Source organism: Saimiri boliviensis, chromosome 5 (genome assembly GCF_048565385.1).
Source record: "Saimiri boliviensis isolate mSaiBol1 chromosome 5, mSaiBol1.pri, whole genome shotgun sequence".
Classification (NCBI taxonomy): Eukaryota; Metazoa; Chordata; class Mammalia; order Primates; family Cebidae; genus Saimiri; species Saimiri boliviensis.
This window is the reverse complement of record NC_133453.1, coordinates 108,188,051-108,205,997: the sequence shown is the minus strand read 5'-3', so window position 1 is coordinate 108,205,997 and position 17,947 is coordinate 108,188,051. Positions and strand designations below refer to the sequence as shown.

The following is a 17,947-nucleotide window of genomic DNA, read 5'->3' as shown; positions in this document are numbered from 1 at the left end:
GGGTCTTCTTTATTCAGTGCACTATATGTTGTGGATCTGAAGAAGTTTAGGAAAATAGCTGCTGGTGACAGGCTCAGGGGACAGTACCAAGGTCTGAGTCAAGATCCTAACAGCCTTTCAAATCTTGATCAGGTAAGTATCCATTTTTTATGGTTAACTTTGAGTGACAGGTATACAGTGTTGCATCAGAAAATGAAGTATTACTTGTGTCTTCACTTCTCTCTCAGGATGGTGTCTTGTTTTCTCATGGTGTGTGTGTGTGTGTGTGTGAGAGAGAGAGAGAGAGAGAGAGAGAGAGAGATTTTTATCTGCCTTCAAGAGTAGACATATCAGCATGAAAAATGTCATAGATCTGATGCTGGTTGGGGAGAGGTATGGAAGGAGAATGCTGCGTCTCTGAACCATTACCATGTCTTTGTATTTTGTACTCAAACTAATCTCACAGATTAGTTTCTATGCTAGGGTCAATTTGTTTTTCTACTGTAGGAAATAAATAGCTCAGGATTCATAGTATAGAATCACAGTATAGTATCACAGTTTCCCCTTTTTCTATGTCAGAAACCATGGTGTATTTAAAGGCTAGCTAAATTACTGTTTGTTAATGTTAAGCATTTTTCAGAGGTGAGATTATAGTTGAAGGGTTTTAGATGCATATTTCACATATTTTCAGCATTTTGTTTTGCTGAAGTCTGCTTAAATTTTTTCAAACCTTTATTGTGATATGTAGCATCCATAAAGAAAAGTATATAAAACAAATACATACATATTCACATACATCCAGGAATTCTTATGAAGCAAATACCCATATACCACAACCTAGTTCAAGAAATAGAACATTATTAACATCCCAGAAGCCACCCTTCCTTCCTAACAAAAGTGTCTAGCATCATGACTTTTATGGTAATCATTAGCTTTTCTTTGTGTATAGATTTACTGTTTAAGCATAAGCATGTATCCTTAAACACTAGTTTAATTTGCTCATTTTCTTCACCTGTATCTCAGTGGAATAATAAAAGATAAACTCTTTCTTTCTTTCTTTCTTTCTTTTTTTGAGATGGAGTCTCACTCTGTGCTCTGTTGCCCAGGTTGGGGTGCAGTGGCGTGATCTGGGTTGCACTCACTGCAACATCTACCTCCCAGGTTCAAGCGATTCTCCTGCCTCAGCCTCCTGAGTAACTGGGATTACAGGCGTGTACCACCATGCCTGGCTAATTTTGTATTTTTAGTAGAGACGGGGTTTCACCATGTTGGCCAGGCTGATCTTGAACTCCTGACTTCAAGTGATCCACCCTCTTTGGCCTCCCAAAGTGCTGGGATTATAGGTGTGAGCCACTGTGCCTGGCCAGATGAACTCTTCTGAGTCCAACTTTCGCTCAGCATTATGTTGTGTGATTCATCTGTGTCGCTGTGTGTAGTGGTACGTTTTATTTATCCATTCACATTTGGGTTGTTTTCAATTTTGATTTTCATGGCTATTGCTACTGTGACTACTCTTGCATGTGTGTACTATTCCAGTTGTTTATACAACTATAAGTGGAACTGCTGGGTCATCAGATATGTGTCTTACTAGCTAATTCCAAAGTTTTTCAAAGTAGTTCTAATTTATATTCCCATCAGGTGTGTAAGAATTCCTGTTGCTCCATGTTTTGACCAATACGTATTGGCAGTCTTATTTTGGTGGGTGTGAGCTGACATCCCATTGTGGCTTTTTATTGGAGAGTTTAATCCATTTACATTTAATGCAATTACTAATGAGGGAGGATTTACAGCTGTCATTTCTTATTTGTTTTCCATGTGTTACATCTTTTTTGTTCCTCAGTTTCTTCATTACCGCCTTGTTTTGTGTTAAGTATTTTCTAGTGTATCATTTTAATTTTACTATATCTTTCTGAGTTATTTTCTTTGTGTTTGCCGACAAATTATATATCTAAATATAATCTCTGAATTATAAAACATGTATTATATACCAACTTGGTCATTATTTATTACCTGTTTTATATATTGCTGGATTCTTTGTGCTAGTATTTAAGATTTTTTCATTGATGTTTTTGTATGACATTGGCTTGTATTATCCATATCACGTTGTTACCAAGGCTATGGTGACTTCATAGAATAAGTTGGATTTTATTCTTTTCCATTAACTTGTAACTGGTTCGTGTAAGATTGGCTTTATTTCTTTTTTTCAGAGACAGGGTATCACTCTGTCACCTAGGCTGGAGTTCAGTGACACAATCATAGTTCACTGCAGCCTCAATTTCCCAGGCTCTAGCACTGCTCCCATCTCAGCTTCTGAGTAGCTGGGACTACCGGCACTCACCACCATGCCTGGCTAGTTTTTGGTTTATTTTTTTGTAGACTTAGAATCTCCCTGTGTTGCCCAGGCTGGTCTTGAACTCTTGGGCTCAAGGGATCCTCCCACTTGGCCTCCCAAAGTGCTGGGATTACAGGCATGAGCCACAGTGCCCGGCTCTACTTACTTTAAAATTTGTGTGATACCCGGTATCTTCTAATTGATGGAGCTACTGTGGATCTGATTCTGTTGCATTATTTCTGTTACTCTTTTGTTCATACCGTCTCTCACGTATCTGTTTATTTTCTGTAGTGTGTCAGGCATGTTTTTGCAGAATTATTTTGGGGAATAATTTGAGTTCAAAAATGATATCATCCAACAGTATTTGTTTTGTTTTGTCATACTTTTTTTCAGAAACTTGGGGGCCCTGGCTATCCAGGATTATTTGAACCCGTTTTAAGGATTCCGATGACTGGAAGTTGAGCTGCATTTTTCTCAGGCCTTTTCTGGCTTACTCTAAATCGTAATATGTATTCTTTTGGTACACCAAACCAAAGCAAAGGGTTTCACTAGAACTCCCTTCAACCACCGCAGATCTTATATACAAATCTTCGTTACCTCAGGCCTGAGTAGCAGCATAGATCCAGAGGGAAAAACCCAATTCCTGGGTTATCTTTTCTGGTCTTTGTTCTCCCCTCGTTTAGTAATTATTGTCTTGTTAGTTCTCTGGTGCCTTCAAAAGGTATATGTTTTTTGTAATTCATTCAGCTATTCCAGTTTTCCTCAGGAGGCATGCTAGTCTCATTTATCTAGTCCCCAAATGCTGAAAGTAGAGTTCTACTATTTTTCAAGCAGAGCACAGAGTTGGAACTGATACTGTGTTGATTCAGCTTTCTGTAGCAGTGCCACAAGGTCAACAGTTTATAAGACTTGAAGTGAAATTAAGATAAATCAAGATGAGTATTTGATACCTTAATCCAGCTTTTTTCTTTTCTTTTCTTTTCTTTTTTCTTCCTTTCTTTTTTTTTTTTTTTTTTTTTTTTTTTTGAGAAAAGATCTCACTCTGTCACCCAGGCCAGAGTGTAGTGATGGGATCGATCGTGGCTTGCTGCAGCCTTGAACTCCCTGGCTCAGGCGATCTTCCCACCTCAGCCTCCCGAGTAACTAGGACAACAGGCTCGCACCACCAGGCCTGGCTAATTGTTTGTATGTTTTATAGAGATGGGGGTTTTGCCATGTTGCCTTGGCTGGTCTTGGAACTCCTGGGCTCAAGTGATCTACCAACTTCAGCAGCTATTTTAAATTCTTAGTTTGTTGACAGGGTTTTGTAGAGAAGTATTATCTATTTTTGTACCATCATGGAACATTTTTTACAAGCATCACAGTTAATCATTTCTGTACATTTCTCTGTTCCATGTAAATCTTAGGACGATGGAACATTTTATTGTGGCAAAGTCAGACGGTCTCCTCAGAAAAAAGGTTTAAAGTATAAAGTAGAATTGGCTAGAAAAAATAATGTCATCTATTTGGGATCAAGTCTCAATAGACAAGGTAGATTCAAAGCTTTCTTTTTTTTTTTTTTTTTTTTTTTTTTGAGATGGAGTTTCGCTCTTGTTACCCAGGCTGGAGTGCAATGGCGCGATCTCGGCTCACCGCAACCTCCGCCTCCTGGGTTCAGGCAATTCTCCTGCCTCAGCCTCCTGAGTAGCTGGGATTACAGGCATGCGCCACCATGCCCAGCTAATTTTTTGTATTTTTAGTAGAGACGGGGTTTCACCATGTTGACCAGGTTGGTCTCGATCTCTCGACCTCGTGATCCACCCACCTCGGCCTCCCAAAGTGCTGGGATTACAGGCTTGAGCCACCGCGCCCGGCCCTATTCAAAGCTTTCTTGACAGGAGACTGTAAAATTTACGAACCACCACTCTATTTAGTTGACTCTCAAAAGTCAGTAGGAGTATTTTTCTTAGGATTGCCCTAATGAAGGGAGGTTTACGTGCAGGCTCTTGGTAAGTTTTAAGCCAGAGCTTTTCAGTTGCTTATTATGGGCAGATATCTTATGGATCCTCTAAAATGTATAGTTTTAAATAATGTCTCTAAGGCTTTGGTGGGGACTTTTTCCATTCTGAAGATTTGTGATTGGCATGTGATTCATAATGAGCAGCTGCATCACTGATGCGCTGCATTTGTTCAAGTTCCCCTCAACTGGCTTGGAGCAGTGGCTCATGCCTGGTGTCCCAGCACTTTGTGAGACCGAAATGGGTGGATTGCTTGAGCTCAGCAGTTTGAGACCAGCCTGGGCAACATGGCAAAACCCCATGTTTTGTAAAAATACAAAAATTGGCCAGGTGTGGTGGTGACCCCTTGTAGTCCCAGCTACTCAGGAGGCTAAGGCACAATAATCTCTTGAACCTGGGAGGCAGTGATGGCAGTGAACCGAGCTCAGCAGTTTGAGGCCAGCCTGAGCAACATGGCAAAACCCCACGTTTTGTAAAAATACAAAAATTGGCCAGGTGTGGTGGTAGGCGCCTGTAGACGTAGCTAGCTACTCAGGAGGCTGAGGCACAAGAATCTCTTGAATCTGGGAGGTGGAGGTTGCAGTGAGCTGAGATCATACCACTGCACTCCAACCTGGGTGACAGTGAGACCCCATCTCTAAATAAATAAATAAATACCACCAGAACTTTAGATACATGTGTTTTATTATTATTATTTTTATTATTTACCAAACAGGATCTGCCCAATAACATGATTCATCAGGTGCCAATTAAATCCCTCCCTCAAGAATGGCTTTGGTGTGAAACGTGGTGTGACGATGCCTCTAAGAAAAGGGCAAAAACCATTGATTTGGTAAGCTGTCTGTGGTGCACTTCTGCATGTTCGTCCGGTGGGTGTGTATAACTGAATCATGATGAATGACTTTTACGTAGATTCTTTAGGAATTTCCTAGCTTCTTATTTAGACTTTCTCTGTGATTGTATAGTTTGTTGGGGCTGTGTGTAAGGTTAGCTGAGATAAAGGAGAGTAGACCATTCCAGCCTTTTAATAGGTGATAGAAGAGGGCACTGTTGTCATCCATCTGCTTCTTGCTGGATAGGGTTGATGTTTGGGGAGAGTCCAGATTGTAGGCATTGTCATTCCTGGAGCTGTCGCTATTCTTGGAACAGCATCATGTCTTGTATTGTTCCATGGGTCCTGTAAAAACTGGGTGGGGAGTCATAAGAGGCAGGGGCCAAATGCTAGAAGGAGGGAAAGGGTTATGGGCAGGACCCAGGAGGAGCAGTCGTCAGGGTGCCCAGGAGTTACGGAACCACTGGGGCCCGGTGAACTGACTGTCTTTAAGTTTTTATGCTCGGTCTTTGAGCTTTCTGACAGCATCTCATACTGGCCAAGATTGATTGAGGTAGAAACAGCATTGTTTATTTAAAAAGAGGCACAGACCTCCTTTTTCAGCAGTGAGGAGGTCTGGGCCTCTGCAGTTTTGTAGGATGACTGCTGCTAAAGAGATTAATTGGTTTTGGCAGTGAGTGATAGAGTGTGCTATTTCTTCTAGTGACGATTGGAAGTCTTGGGAGAGTGACTGGAAATGTGATAATGAGGTTCCTAGGCATCCTGCTTTTAACCTGACACTAGTTGTGACTCCAAGGGCCACTAATAAGGGAATGAACTATATTGCTTTTTTTTGAGCAAGCATGTAATGTAGCAGGGATGAGAGTTCTTGGTTTGGAGACTAGGTTATTGTTGGGGGTAAGGTAGACTAGGGTGCAAGTACCTCTCCAGTTGGTAGGGAGACAGAAGTAGGTTGTGGATCCGCAGAGGAAGAAGGTAAGGTGCCTGTGGTGTTAATGTAAACAGACAAGTGGATTGAGAATAGGTGTTGGAGTGTGTAGGTTCCTCGTTTGGAGGGGCTTGGTTCAGCTTCAACAACTCAGAGTGAGGAAGAGAGAGAGACCCCTTTGAGAACTTTTATCTGGTGGGGGGTGGTTTCCATGTTTGAGAGGCAGGAAGGGAGGTCATGCGGAGGGGCTGGGTAAAGAGGCAGTTAGCTTCAGGGGAAACTGAGTAATCTACTAGGAATGAGGTATAGGAAGAGGGATGAGAGATGGTTTGAGTTGAGCCACAGACAGAGGGAGGGATGGTGCCTACATGTATGTGTCTGTTGGAAGAGGTAACAGATAAGAATGGGACCTTGGATAGCAGGGTGAGGGAGTTTTGTATGGTTGTAATTGGCCGTGTATATGGAGAGAATTTTGGTAGTTCCATTAGCGAGGGCAGTGGGATAGTTCCCAGTGAGGGTGAGGACTCTGTCTACAAAGGCAGAGCCTTTTTGGACGGTGTATGAAACGCAAATGGGAATATGGTCCCAGGGCTGAGAAATTGGGATGGTTGAGTAGGCAGTAGAAGAAAGGGAAAAACAGTCCAGCGGTGGGAAGCAAGTGTAGAGTTGGAGCACAATAACAAGGAGTGAGTGAGATTGAGAGATCATCTGAGCCATGTAGAAGTGAGAAGGGATTTGGAGGGAGCAGAGGCAGTGTGGTTGACTATTAAAAGAGTTAGGAGCTTGAGGAAGAATCGGAGTCTCTATCTGGGGGAAGGAGTTGGTAGGGGCTGTATTGGGAGGTGGCCTCTTCTAGAGGGTATATGAGGTGGCTGTTAGCATCCCATGGATAGTCAAATTCTCCTTGCAAATGAGCAATGAATAGGTAGGCGAGTTAAGACTTTTCTATGTGTGGGAATGGGGAGAGAGGAGAAGACTTCCAATACTTAGTATGCTCTCGGGAGTGGGTGGGGGGCTGTTCCTTGTCATGAGGACCTTGGCATCTGGAGCGGGGGCATAGGTGATATATGAAGGAATTACTGCTCAAGGGTCTTCCTTGGGGACGGGCATAGGTGGAGTTCGGTTGGAATAAGGAGGGTGCTGGAGAATCAGCAGAGGATGGCAGTTGGCAGGTCAGTGGGTGCTTCAGGAGCTCTTTTTAATCTGGAAAGATGCTACCAAGAGATATGTCCTGACAGTTTAGCTGCGGTGGGGATTGTGAGAAGAACTTGAAAGGGACCTTTCCACTTTGGTTTAAGCCTTGCTGGGTTAAGAGTTCTTAGGAAGACATTTCTCCTGGTAGGAAGGTTTGGTTGGTAGGGCCTTTGTGGAGCTTTGGGAGAGCCTAGTCTGCTTCTCCTTCATGGAGAAGACGGTGGATGAGGAAAAGTATTGGGAGATATTCTCGTAGCTAAGAGTTAGAAGGGGGCCTGTTTTGTAAGAGGAGAGGGCGTCCATACATTAACTCAAATGGGCTGAGGAAGGAGGGTGCTTTTGGGCTGGCTCTGATGTGGTCTAGGGCTGTGGGCAGAAGGGAGGTCCAGGGTTTCTGGACTTCAAGAATGAGTTTGGTTAACTGAGTTTTAAGGATCCCATTTGCCCTCTCAACTTTTTCTGATGACGGGTTGGTATGGGGTATGGAGGTGTCACTGGACACCAAGGAACTAAGAGATTTGTTGGGTGATTTGGGAGATGAAGCTAGGGCAGATGTCTGATTGTATGGAGTGAGGGAGACCAAATCTAGGGATGATTTCTATTAAAAGAATTTAGGAGACTGCTGCAGCTGTTTCTGAGGAGGTGAGAAACGCTTCTACCCACCCGGAGAAGATGTCTATAAGAGTAAGAAGAAACAGTCTTTTTAACAGGAGGCATATGGGTAAAGTCTATTTGCTAGTCTTCCCTGGGAGTGTTCCTCTTAGCTGATGTGTAGGGATAGGAGGAGAGAAGAGAGCCCCTTGGGAGGAAGTGGCAGAGCATATATGACAGTTTGAGGTTATGTCTTTGAGTGGGTAAATAGGTGGGGGGAAGAGAAATAAAGGCAAAGGAGAAGGTACAGGGGGTGTGCACCAATATGGAAGGATTGGTGAAGAGATGTTAGATTTTCTTTGGTTTGTTCTCAGGGAGGATGAGGTTTTGATCTTTGACTATCCAGTTCCCTTGGAAGGAAACCCCTTGTTGTGACAGGGGCAGCAGGAGAGGGTGTCCCCTGTCCCACAGGTCTTGTCCGGAATAGAGGAGGTAGCCACCGAGTCAGGCATCCCTGAGACGGAGGAACTGGAGGCCTGGAGGCCGGAGGAATCCCTAGGCCCAGCGCTGGGTCTTTTGGAAAGGCAGAGATGGTCAAGGGTTCCGGGTAAACGGCAAGAGTGTCTCTTACCCCGGCTGAGGCTCCGATGGTGGGTGAGGTCGCCAGCAATGGGAGAATCTGGGAGATCCTCAGGGTCTTCAGCAGGTTTGGGAAGGAGGAGGGTTGGCCGAGAGAGAGGGAGAGAGAAAGAAAGAGAGAGTCCCTTAAGGATACCTGGCCAGAGCCTACCCCTTTCCAGGTTTCGGCACCAAAATGTAAGATTAGTCGAGAGAAAGGGGAGTAGACCCAAAGTTAGGCAAGCAAGTTTTATTAACCTGCCAGGCTGCTCTGTTAACAATCAGAGGAGACAGTCTGGAGCTTACAAAACAAGGGGTTTATGTGGGCTGAGAGGGACATAGGGAGTTTTAGGACTCAGATAATCCATTAGCTTGTAACAGACACAGAGATAGTTTAACTTCCTGTGACTTTGTGGTGGCAGTTTTAAAAGACAAGATTTTACAGTATGTATAAAACAGGAATTTACAAGTATGGATAACAAACATTTGTTTTCCCTGTCCTCCCCCAAGCTGCCCAAATGGCTGTAATCAGGCTTTACTCAATTTTAACGCATCTGGCAGCCTTGATGTGGTGCCTAGATAGAAGTTCAGAAATGCAGCTACAGAGCACTCAGAGTGGGGAAGAGGGGGTCAGCTTATGCCGGGTTAAGAGGGGGTTTTCTCAGGCAGCCTGTCCCTAAAACTGTGGACTTACAGAATATTTCAGTGTTTTTTTCGTCCCACTTATATGAGGAAACCAAATCCCCTAGCATTTAATGGGGCTGTTTTCACAACTTACAATCTGCTGAGTCATTCCTTGGCTTCCAGTTTATTTCTGTGCCCTGTGATTTTGGGCTTTTACTTTTTCTGCCTTCCAGTAGCCACTCATAGGTTCTTTGTAGACATAAATACAGCTTTACATAGCCCACTACCATATAGCTTCTGGTAGTGTATCATTTGGTTCCTAACTGTTGTTTTTTTGTCCAGTTAGGACTTATAACCCAAGAACCTTTGAATTCTCCATTATGTAGCCTTTCTTCAACTCAGCTGAAGTGTGTTCTTTTGACTTTCACAGTGTAATAATCCAATGACCAAAGAGCCCAAACTGGAAGCAGCTGTGCGAATTGTCCCAGAGTGGCAGGACTACGATCAAGAGATCAAACAGCTACAGATCCGCTTTCAAAAGGAGAAAGAAACAGGAACGCTGTATAAAGAGAAGACAAAAGAACCAAGCCGAGAAGGTAAGCACAAATCATTGGCTTTAGGTCAGTACTTCTTTCCATTTATGATTTCTGCTTGTAAAGACAGTAGAATAATGAATAAAAGGAAGAGAAAAATCTCCCATTAATCCTTCCATTCTGACAGCAGTATATGTTTTTCATTTTCCTTTTATGTTGGTCTTCTTTTTTTTTGAGTTGGACTCTTGCTCTGTTGCCCAGGCTGGAGTGCAGTGGCGCCATCTCGGCTCACTGTAATCTCTGCCTCCCGGGTTCAAGTGATTCTCCTGCTCAGCCTCCTGAGTAGCAGGGATTACAGGTACCTGCCACTGAGCCCAGCTAATTTTTGTATTTTAAGTAGAGACAGGGTTTCACCATTTTCTCCAGGCTGGTCTTGAACGTCTGACCTTGTGAGCCACTGTGCCTGGCCTCTTTTTTTTTAAGACGGAATCTTACTTTATCGCCCAGGCTGGAGTACAGTGGCATGATCTTGGCTTACTGCAACCTCTGCCTCCCAGGCTCACATGATTCTCATACCTTAACCTCCCAAGTAACTGGAATTACAGGCATGTACCACCACCCCCAGCTAATTTTTTATTTATTTACTTATTTTTAATTTTTGTAATTTTAGTAGAGATGGGATTTCACCATGTTGCCCAGGCTGGTCTTGAACTCCTGACCTCAAGCGATCCACCTGCCTCAGCCTCCCAAAGTGCTGGGATTACAAACGTGAGCCACTGCACCTGGCTGAAAATGTGTTCTTTAAAACAAGCATGTTGGGAAGGAAATGGAATGCTTGTATTTAATTTAGTGTAAGAATAGGAATTTAGTCTTTAATGTTTTCCCTATTGTGTGTGTCTTGAATGATAACTTGAAAAAAATCATTAGAATACTAAAGTGACTTAAACATATCAATAAGCTGGGCTCTAAATTTTAGAAAAAAAATTAATTTACTTTTAAATTGTCACGTAATAATTGTACATATTTATGGAGTACATAGTGATGTTTTGGTATATACATAGGCTCTGGATTTTTAAGATTTATTCTGCTTTAGACTAATTTTTAAAAAGTGGCTGGGTATAGTGGCTCCTACCTGTAATCCTAGCCTCTCAGGAAGCCGAGGTGGGAGGATTGCTTGAACCTGGGAGGTCAAGGTTGCAGTGAGCCCCTGTACTCCAGCATAGGTAACAGAGAGAGACTGTGACAGGGCAAGACCCTGTCTCGAAATCAACCGAAAAAAGCAGTTACAGAACATGGATCTTGAGTGATTTGCCTATACATCCCTCAGACTGTACCATGATATTAAATATCATAGCTGGAAGGTTATATAGTAACCATAAAAGTAACTAATTCAGATTCGTCAGTGAAACCTTGAGGATTTCCATAGATAAATGGACAAAGAATGTGGACACACGTTCAAGTACGAGGAAACACAAATAACAAATGAATTTGAGGAAACAGTAAATTAAAGCAGTCTGTTACTAATATCTGCTACATGGAAAAAAATAGACATAGTGATAATGCCATTTGTTTGGGAGATGGTGATGAAACTGTTGTGAACCTTGATGAAGCTTTGTGTATTAGAATAGCCCTTGTTAAAAAGCAGTACAGGCCGGGTGCGGTGGATCACAAGGTCAATAGATCGAGACCATCCTGATCAACATGGTGAAACCCCGTCTCTACTAAAAATACAAAATATTCGCTGGGCATGGTGGTGCGTGCCTGTAATCCCAGCTACTCAGGAGGCTGAGGCAGGAGAATTGCCTGAACCCAGGAGGCGGAGGTTGCGGTGAGCCGAGATCGCGCCATTGCACTCCAGCCTGGGTAACAAGAGCGAAACTCCGTCTCAAAAAAAAAAAAGGGAGGGGGGGGCAGTATATCTGCCAGTAGGATCCCTTAGGGCATTTATACCCTCAGTAATTCCTCTCTTGAAAATATACCTTCAAGAAATAATTCAACAGAAAAAAAAGTTATATACATGAAGAAATTTATTTTACTATTACTAAACCAAAAGCATTAAAAACAGTTTAAACATCCAAGAATGAGCTATAATGATAAATAATGTCCATATGCTATTAAATGATAAAATAAAAATCCTGACTAAAAAATACATGCGTATTTGCTGAAAGTAAATATTGTATTTGTGAAATATTTACAGTAAATATTGTATTTGTGAAAACAATTCCTTTGGAGTGGGATTTACGGATAGTTTCCGGTTTTTAAAAATCCTTAATTTAGTTTTTGCTTTTAAAATAGAGTACAAAAACACCCAGTTGAGCTCCCAAAGATTTAAGTGAGATAAGATGGAGGTGGAGGTACAAAAAATAGGTTACAGTGATGAAAAATGCCCACTTGGTGGTGTTTATAATTTGAAGATCATCTGTTTTCTTTTCTGTGGTTCCTCTTTTCCTTAGGTCCTCAGAAACGTGAAGAATTATGATCTCTGGAGAAGGATAGGAAATTACCCCATTTGAAAAACAGTTTTTATACGAAATGCTAGTTTTTTCTGATCTGTCTATACAACTGCTGATAAACTGGCTGGGCAGGAGTGCCATACCTTTTGATTCTGAGCATTTGATTCTGACTTCTGCACTCCAGTGGGCGCTGGATCTTTGGGATTAAGGCTCTGTTGGATTTGTACCTCAGAGGAAGACCAAGTGGCTGTTCTTTTGGACTCTGTAAGGAGCATTCTTCTAGCCAGAGATGGAATGGCAGCAGCAACTGGAAGAAAATGAGTCTTTTGGTGCCTATACCCAAGAGTACACACATGCTGCACTATCGGAAAGCAGGCCAGCTGGAGCCGCCATGTTCTTCCTTACCTCAGTTTACCTGCAGCCTGCACTGTACTGCAGATGCCCACCCTGCCCTGGGTTTGGCCGGGAGAAGCTCTGTTCAAGGCCCACACACCTCCAGGTTTATGCCAACGTGCTACTTGTGCCCTTCCCACCTTCTCTTCCCAAGCATTAGGTGCATTAAGTGAAATACAACCAACATGGTGTGTCAAGGCTGGTTCGGTGCAGTGGCTGGGCAAATTAATTTAGGGCCGTGATGGAGGTAGGTTGCAGTGAGGGTAGGGAAAATATCAGGAGTAGGAAGGTTCTGGGGGTTATGGGAAGGGAAGGAAGACCAAGAACTGGCCATTCTCTTTTATAAACCATTAGTAGCATCATGGCTCATTTGAAATGAAAACATTACTCTTATTCCCCAACCAACTGCAGTGAACTTTCTAGGTAATTGTTTTGTAAACAATTTTTGTATTTGTGAATGTCTTTGCTTTTTCTTTCCACTTTCTAAAAAAGTCTGTTATCAATTTCCTTATTGGATACAGCCATACTAAGCCCCTCTCATATCCAGTCCGTAGGGGTCAGGCCCCCTCAAGACGAGCACCACATTTTCTGTCCTCTCCTGTGGAGGATTTTCTCTCATACCCAGGGGAAGTGGCCTTGGACTTTTCTCTGCAAATGCCCTCAGATCTAAGACCAGGAACAATTCTGCCCATGGAACTCTCTTCCTGTCCTATTTTCCTATATCTGAGCACTGTAGGTTACCTTTGGTGCCCACAGCAGTTCTATCTTCATGTTGTTGCATCATGAAGCCCCATTAGCCTTTAGTCCCTGCTTTGTGTGTCTTCACTTCCATAGTCATTAGTGCCCCTTGGGGCAGCCTGTGCTGGTGAACAGGCTGTAGATTCTTGGATATGTTGCTGGCCTGAGTAGGTATGAGGCCCTGGCATCCGACTCTATCTGCCAGCCTGCAGGACACAGCAGCACTGGCATAGACAGGCACACGCTCTGTCTTCCAACGCACACTGGCCTTTTCTTACATAATTTCCTTGTTTTTAAAAAATATGAGGAGAGGGTGCAGCTGGATAGCTGTACCCTCACCCTTCTAAGCCAGGTAATATATTGATGTGCAGACTTTTAAAGAAATCATAGTCTTATCACAAATATCACGTAATTTATTTTTTTCCATTTTCAATGCAAAAGTTAGCCTAGGAAGCGTCCCATTCATCCCGAAGGACCTTTTGACTTTGCTTTTATAATTCTGTTAAAAATTGAGGAGGGGATTAATGGTACAATGAAAAAAAAAAAAATTAAGGAGAGGAGAGCTCAAAAGAGGGTAAGAGAGACTGAAAAGGTACCCGAGAATGGCCGCTGTTGACAGTCTGTAGCATGACTTACCCCACTCTACCCCTCTGGTCAGAGCAGCTGGAGAGATGGGATCAGTGAGATTAAAAAACTTGTGTTCAAGCTGCATCTTCACACTGAATGAAACCTTCAGAGAGGTGATGGCTGCTGTCCACAACTGTGGGCAGAAGTGTGCCTTTTCTAAGTTTCTTTTCCAGAAGGTTGAACTCTATCTAGGCTTTACTGGGATATATGCTTTCCAAATGCTGGCCCCATGGAACCTTCCCCATGTCTTTCTACCAAGCCTCTTAACATTTATTCTATGCAAGGAAGGTGTAGAGCAAGGAGTAGACCATGCTCTCTGTGTGATGTGCACGTCCTGGTGTCACTCATTGCCTCTTACCTGTCACCACCCTGACATAAGTCCGCTTAATCATTGACTCTGAATAATGTAAGACCCAGCTTGCTTCCAAAATGGTCTAGGACCCTCCTCCTCCTATCAGTTTCTTTTTTTGGTTCATGTGGCATAATCATCTTTCAAAATTAACCAAATGTTCCCAAAAATGATGTTACCACTAAAATATTGTCTGTAAGAAGGCATACTGTGATGGAAAATATAGGTAAGAGATTTTTTTCCAAGAAGTAAGAATTGATTCTGCTCAATGTTCAAACTCTGGAAACTGTTCACAGTATGTTGTTCTTAGCCATCATTTATATATAATGAATTGTTTTTTCTTTTTAATCATGCCATAGTGGAAACTTTTGTTTCTGAATAAGAGACAGAGTAATATGAAATAATGTGATATGTCAGAGTGACATGCAGCACCGTCAGCCTGTTTTTATGTTCTGTGAACAGTGGCACGCGATTGAGATCAAAGCCTGTCACAGCCTGCTGCTGGGGCTGTGGGATATGCCAGGGTACTGTGTTTGGTTTTAGAAGTTTACTGAATGTTTACCACATGGAGAGTAATGGATGACATGTTAGTTTCTCTAAGAGGGATAAAGTTGTGCATCTACCAGTGTTGCATTTCAGATTGAACACATAGATGCTTGCCTGTCTACTTGGGTGAATGCATCTTGGAAGGGCAAAGATTACATGCATGATGCATGTTAAGAAACAGTTTCCAGAAATGGAACTTAATTTACTCTGCTCTCCTTAAGCCCCTGTGTGTGTGTGTGTGTGTGTGTGTGTGTGTGTGTGTGTGTGTGTGTGTGTTTTAAGAGTCTCGTTCTGTCACTCAGGCTGGAGTGCAGTGGCGCAATCTTGATTCACTGCAACCTCTGCATCCCAGGTTCAAGTGATTCTCCCGCCTCGCCCTCCCGAGTAGCTGGGATTACAGGCACCTGCCACTATGCCTGGCTAATTTGTATTTTTAGTAAAGACAGGGTTTCACCATGTTGGCCAGGGTGGTCTCCAACTCCTGACCTCAAGTGATCTGCCCTTCTTGAAAGTGCTAGGATTACAGGAGTGAGCCACCATGCCCAGCCTAATTTTTGCATTTTTAGTAGAGACGGGATTTCACCATGTTGGTCAGGCTAGTCTCGAACTCCTGACCTCAGGTGATCCACCCACCCCGGCTTCCCAAAGTGCTGGCTAGAATTACAGGCATGAGCCATCGCGCCTGGCCCATTGTTGTATAATTTTAATAATTAGTTTTGTAAGTACTTGATTTTATGGGCACATGTTTGTGGGATGATTGGAGTTAAAATATAGCTTGTCATGTGTCTAGTCTGGTAAGATAACTTCTAAATTCATGTTTTCTCTGCCTTGAGGTAGTGAGGGAGAGATCTTAATCAGGATTTTGGTAATTACCTGATTGAATTCAAGCAAATGAGATGTCATGAACTTCAGTGGTATTGATATTTCAGGGTGTATACCTGAAATACCTGGAGGACACAGATTTCTCATTCGTCATTTAGTCTTTCATTTCTCTGTATACAGAAATGACACTTCCGGAAGGCAGTAGTGGCAGGGAGTCAATGAATTGAGTAGAGGGCCCCATCCCTCAGGCTGTCATTGAGCAGTGACAGCTTTTAAAAACAAACCACAAAGTCTGTGGCAAGTGGCCACATGCTCCCCAGAAAGAGCACATAAAGGTTAAGCTCCATGGTCAAGATTTGCAAGCAAGAGGTCCTCTCCTGAGTCTTTCCCAGGTACCCAGCCGCGCAGAGCCAGCCATGGAAGGTTGCGGTGGGACAGGAGTGTACTGTATGCCTTGCCTTACTCGTCACCATTGAGATTTCCAGAGAAATGGGCAGAGCGCCTTTTAACAGCAACAACAAAAAGCAGAATACATGAACCTAAGGTTGACGGCAAAGATTATCATCAAGTACCATGTTTTCCAACCAACCAGTCATTCATGGTAATAACAAGATAAAGGTGGGAAAATTAGAGTTTTTCAGGAAACTACTTTGCAAATCTTCTTCATGAACATCTGATTTTACTGTAATTCTGCTCCATTAAACGCAACAGTGTGTTCAGGTGCTGCCCCGTGCTTGGGAACAGCATTGGGGTTTTAAATGTCCGCAGATTCTCTGCATCTGAAGGAAATTGAGAAAGAACTTCCTGGTACTGTAATGAAAATAAGGTCTGCTCAACACAATAAACTTTTCCTCTCTTCTTGAAAACTGCGCAGTCATTCAGCTTTTGTGTTCAGAAGGGCAAACTGATAGAGTGCCAAGTCCAAGTGCTTTATCTAGCAGAAGCTGCCCTCCGGGACAGAAGAAGGAGGGCTTTACCTGAGTCTTGTCTGCTGCTGGGGCTGGCTTTTGGGTTGCATCCAGTTCTTTGGATTCTGAGGATGGCACCTAGGTCACTTCTCGGTCCTCAACCTCTGGGAGCTACCCCAGGCAGGCATAACAGGTGAGGTGAGGGGGAACCTCAAGGCAAGAATGGTGTCATGAGACCCCTGGGCCTAGCCTTGCCACGGAGTTCCTTAGGAGGGTGGCAATGGACTTTTCATTTTGCCAGTTCCCTGAGCTCCTCCTCCAGAGTGGATATGCATTGAGGACATGGACTCCGTGTGACGATGGAGAGTGGAGGGAGGGGCACCTGGTGCCTGTGAGGGCACGAGAGAGGGCCCTGAGGTTCAGGAGCTTGGGCTTCGTGGTCAGGAAAAGCTGCTACAAGGAGCTGATGCTTAGGTTGAAACCTGAAGACTAAGTAGGGGCTGTCCCTGTGGGCGAGGGGTGGGCAGAGAGGGAGGAGCTTGAGCTAGTGGGTATCTCATGGAAGGAGCCGCATGGAAACCCGCAAACGGCCAGGAGAGGGGGACTGGGTTTGATCTTGGGGGCACAGGAAGGCCCCAGAGGGGGTTTACACTGGGTGCTGGCACACAATGGGTTTTTTTCTTGTAATACACTTTTTGTTGAGATCTATAGCACAAATTGAAAAGTACATAAACTCACCTTGGTAGATTTTCACAAAGTGAGAGCTCTTAAATATCCATCACCCAGATAAAGTAAAGGAAGTTGGAGTTTAACACTTAAACATCTGATTACAGTCTGGCTTTCAGTAAGGGCAGAGCAGCTTGTATCGGACCAGCCTACTCCTGATCATTTCACACGCTATTGAAATGATGGAAATGCACTGCAGCCTGCTGAGATACAGGCAAGAGAGGGAGGGGAGCAGCCTTCAGGAGAAGGTAGGCACATTGGGCAAGATCCACATCTGAGTCGCTATTCCGCATGTGGCTCACAGGGAGTAAAGCAAAAGGTGGCGGTCTGACTAGGCCCAGGCGCCAAGTCAAGTCGGGACGTTCTTGGCACCTGCAGACGGGCATGGGGGCACATCCAGAAAGGAGGAAACCACAGAAGCCCCCAATTTTGCCTTGTATAGTCTCGTTAAGTTCTTGGCGAGTTCCTGTATTGTACATAAACAGGGCAGGATTCCAAGTGGAAAGCAACACTTGGAAAGCTGGAAAAGCTGAGCGGAGATTTCAGAATATGTCTGGTGCTAGGGAGAAGTTTATAACTCATGTTCCATCATATTAGAGGGATATGGTAACTATTTCAGGCTTTCCATTAAAAACGCAGGGTGTAGGCCTTAGGATTAGGACCACATCACAGAACTCAAGTCTAGGGTCTAGGACTGAGGGCAAAACTAAAACAGGCCTACCCGTATACAGCCTAAAATTAAGGCTACACAGATTCA

At 43.5% G+C, this 17,947-nt stretch overlaps 1 protein-coding gene across 5 annotated transcripts in view; it reads left to right on the top strand.

The window, feature by feature from the left end:
• Nucleotides 1–16,422, top strand: part of UGGT1 (UDP-glucose glycoprotein glucosyltransferase 1) — a 113,442-nt gene extending 97,020 nt beyond the window's left edge. For all 5 annotated transcript variants that reach the window (XM_010342230.3, XM_010342229.3, XM_003931603.4 and 2 more), the window contains 4 exons: nucleotides 18–132; nucleotides 5,024–5,140; nucleotides 9,526–9,691; nucleotides 12,082–16,422. In XM_010342230.3, coding sequence (XP_010340532.1) covers nucleotides 18–132; nucleotides 5,024–5,140; nucleotides 9,526–9,691; nucleotides 12,082–12,107 — 424 coding nt within the window. In that variant the 3' untranslated portion in view covers nucleotides 12,108–16,422. The remainder of the gene's footprint in view (nucleotides 1–17; nucleotides 133–5,023; nucleotides 5,141–9,525; nucleotides 9,692–12,081) is intronic.
• Nucleotides 16,423–17,947: the final 1,525 nt, after the last annotated feature.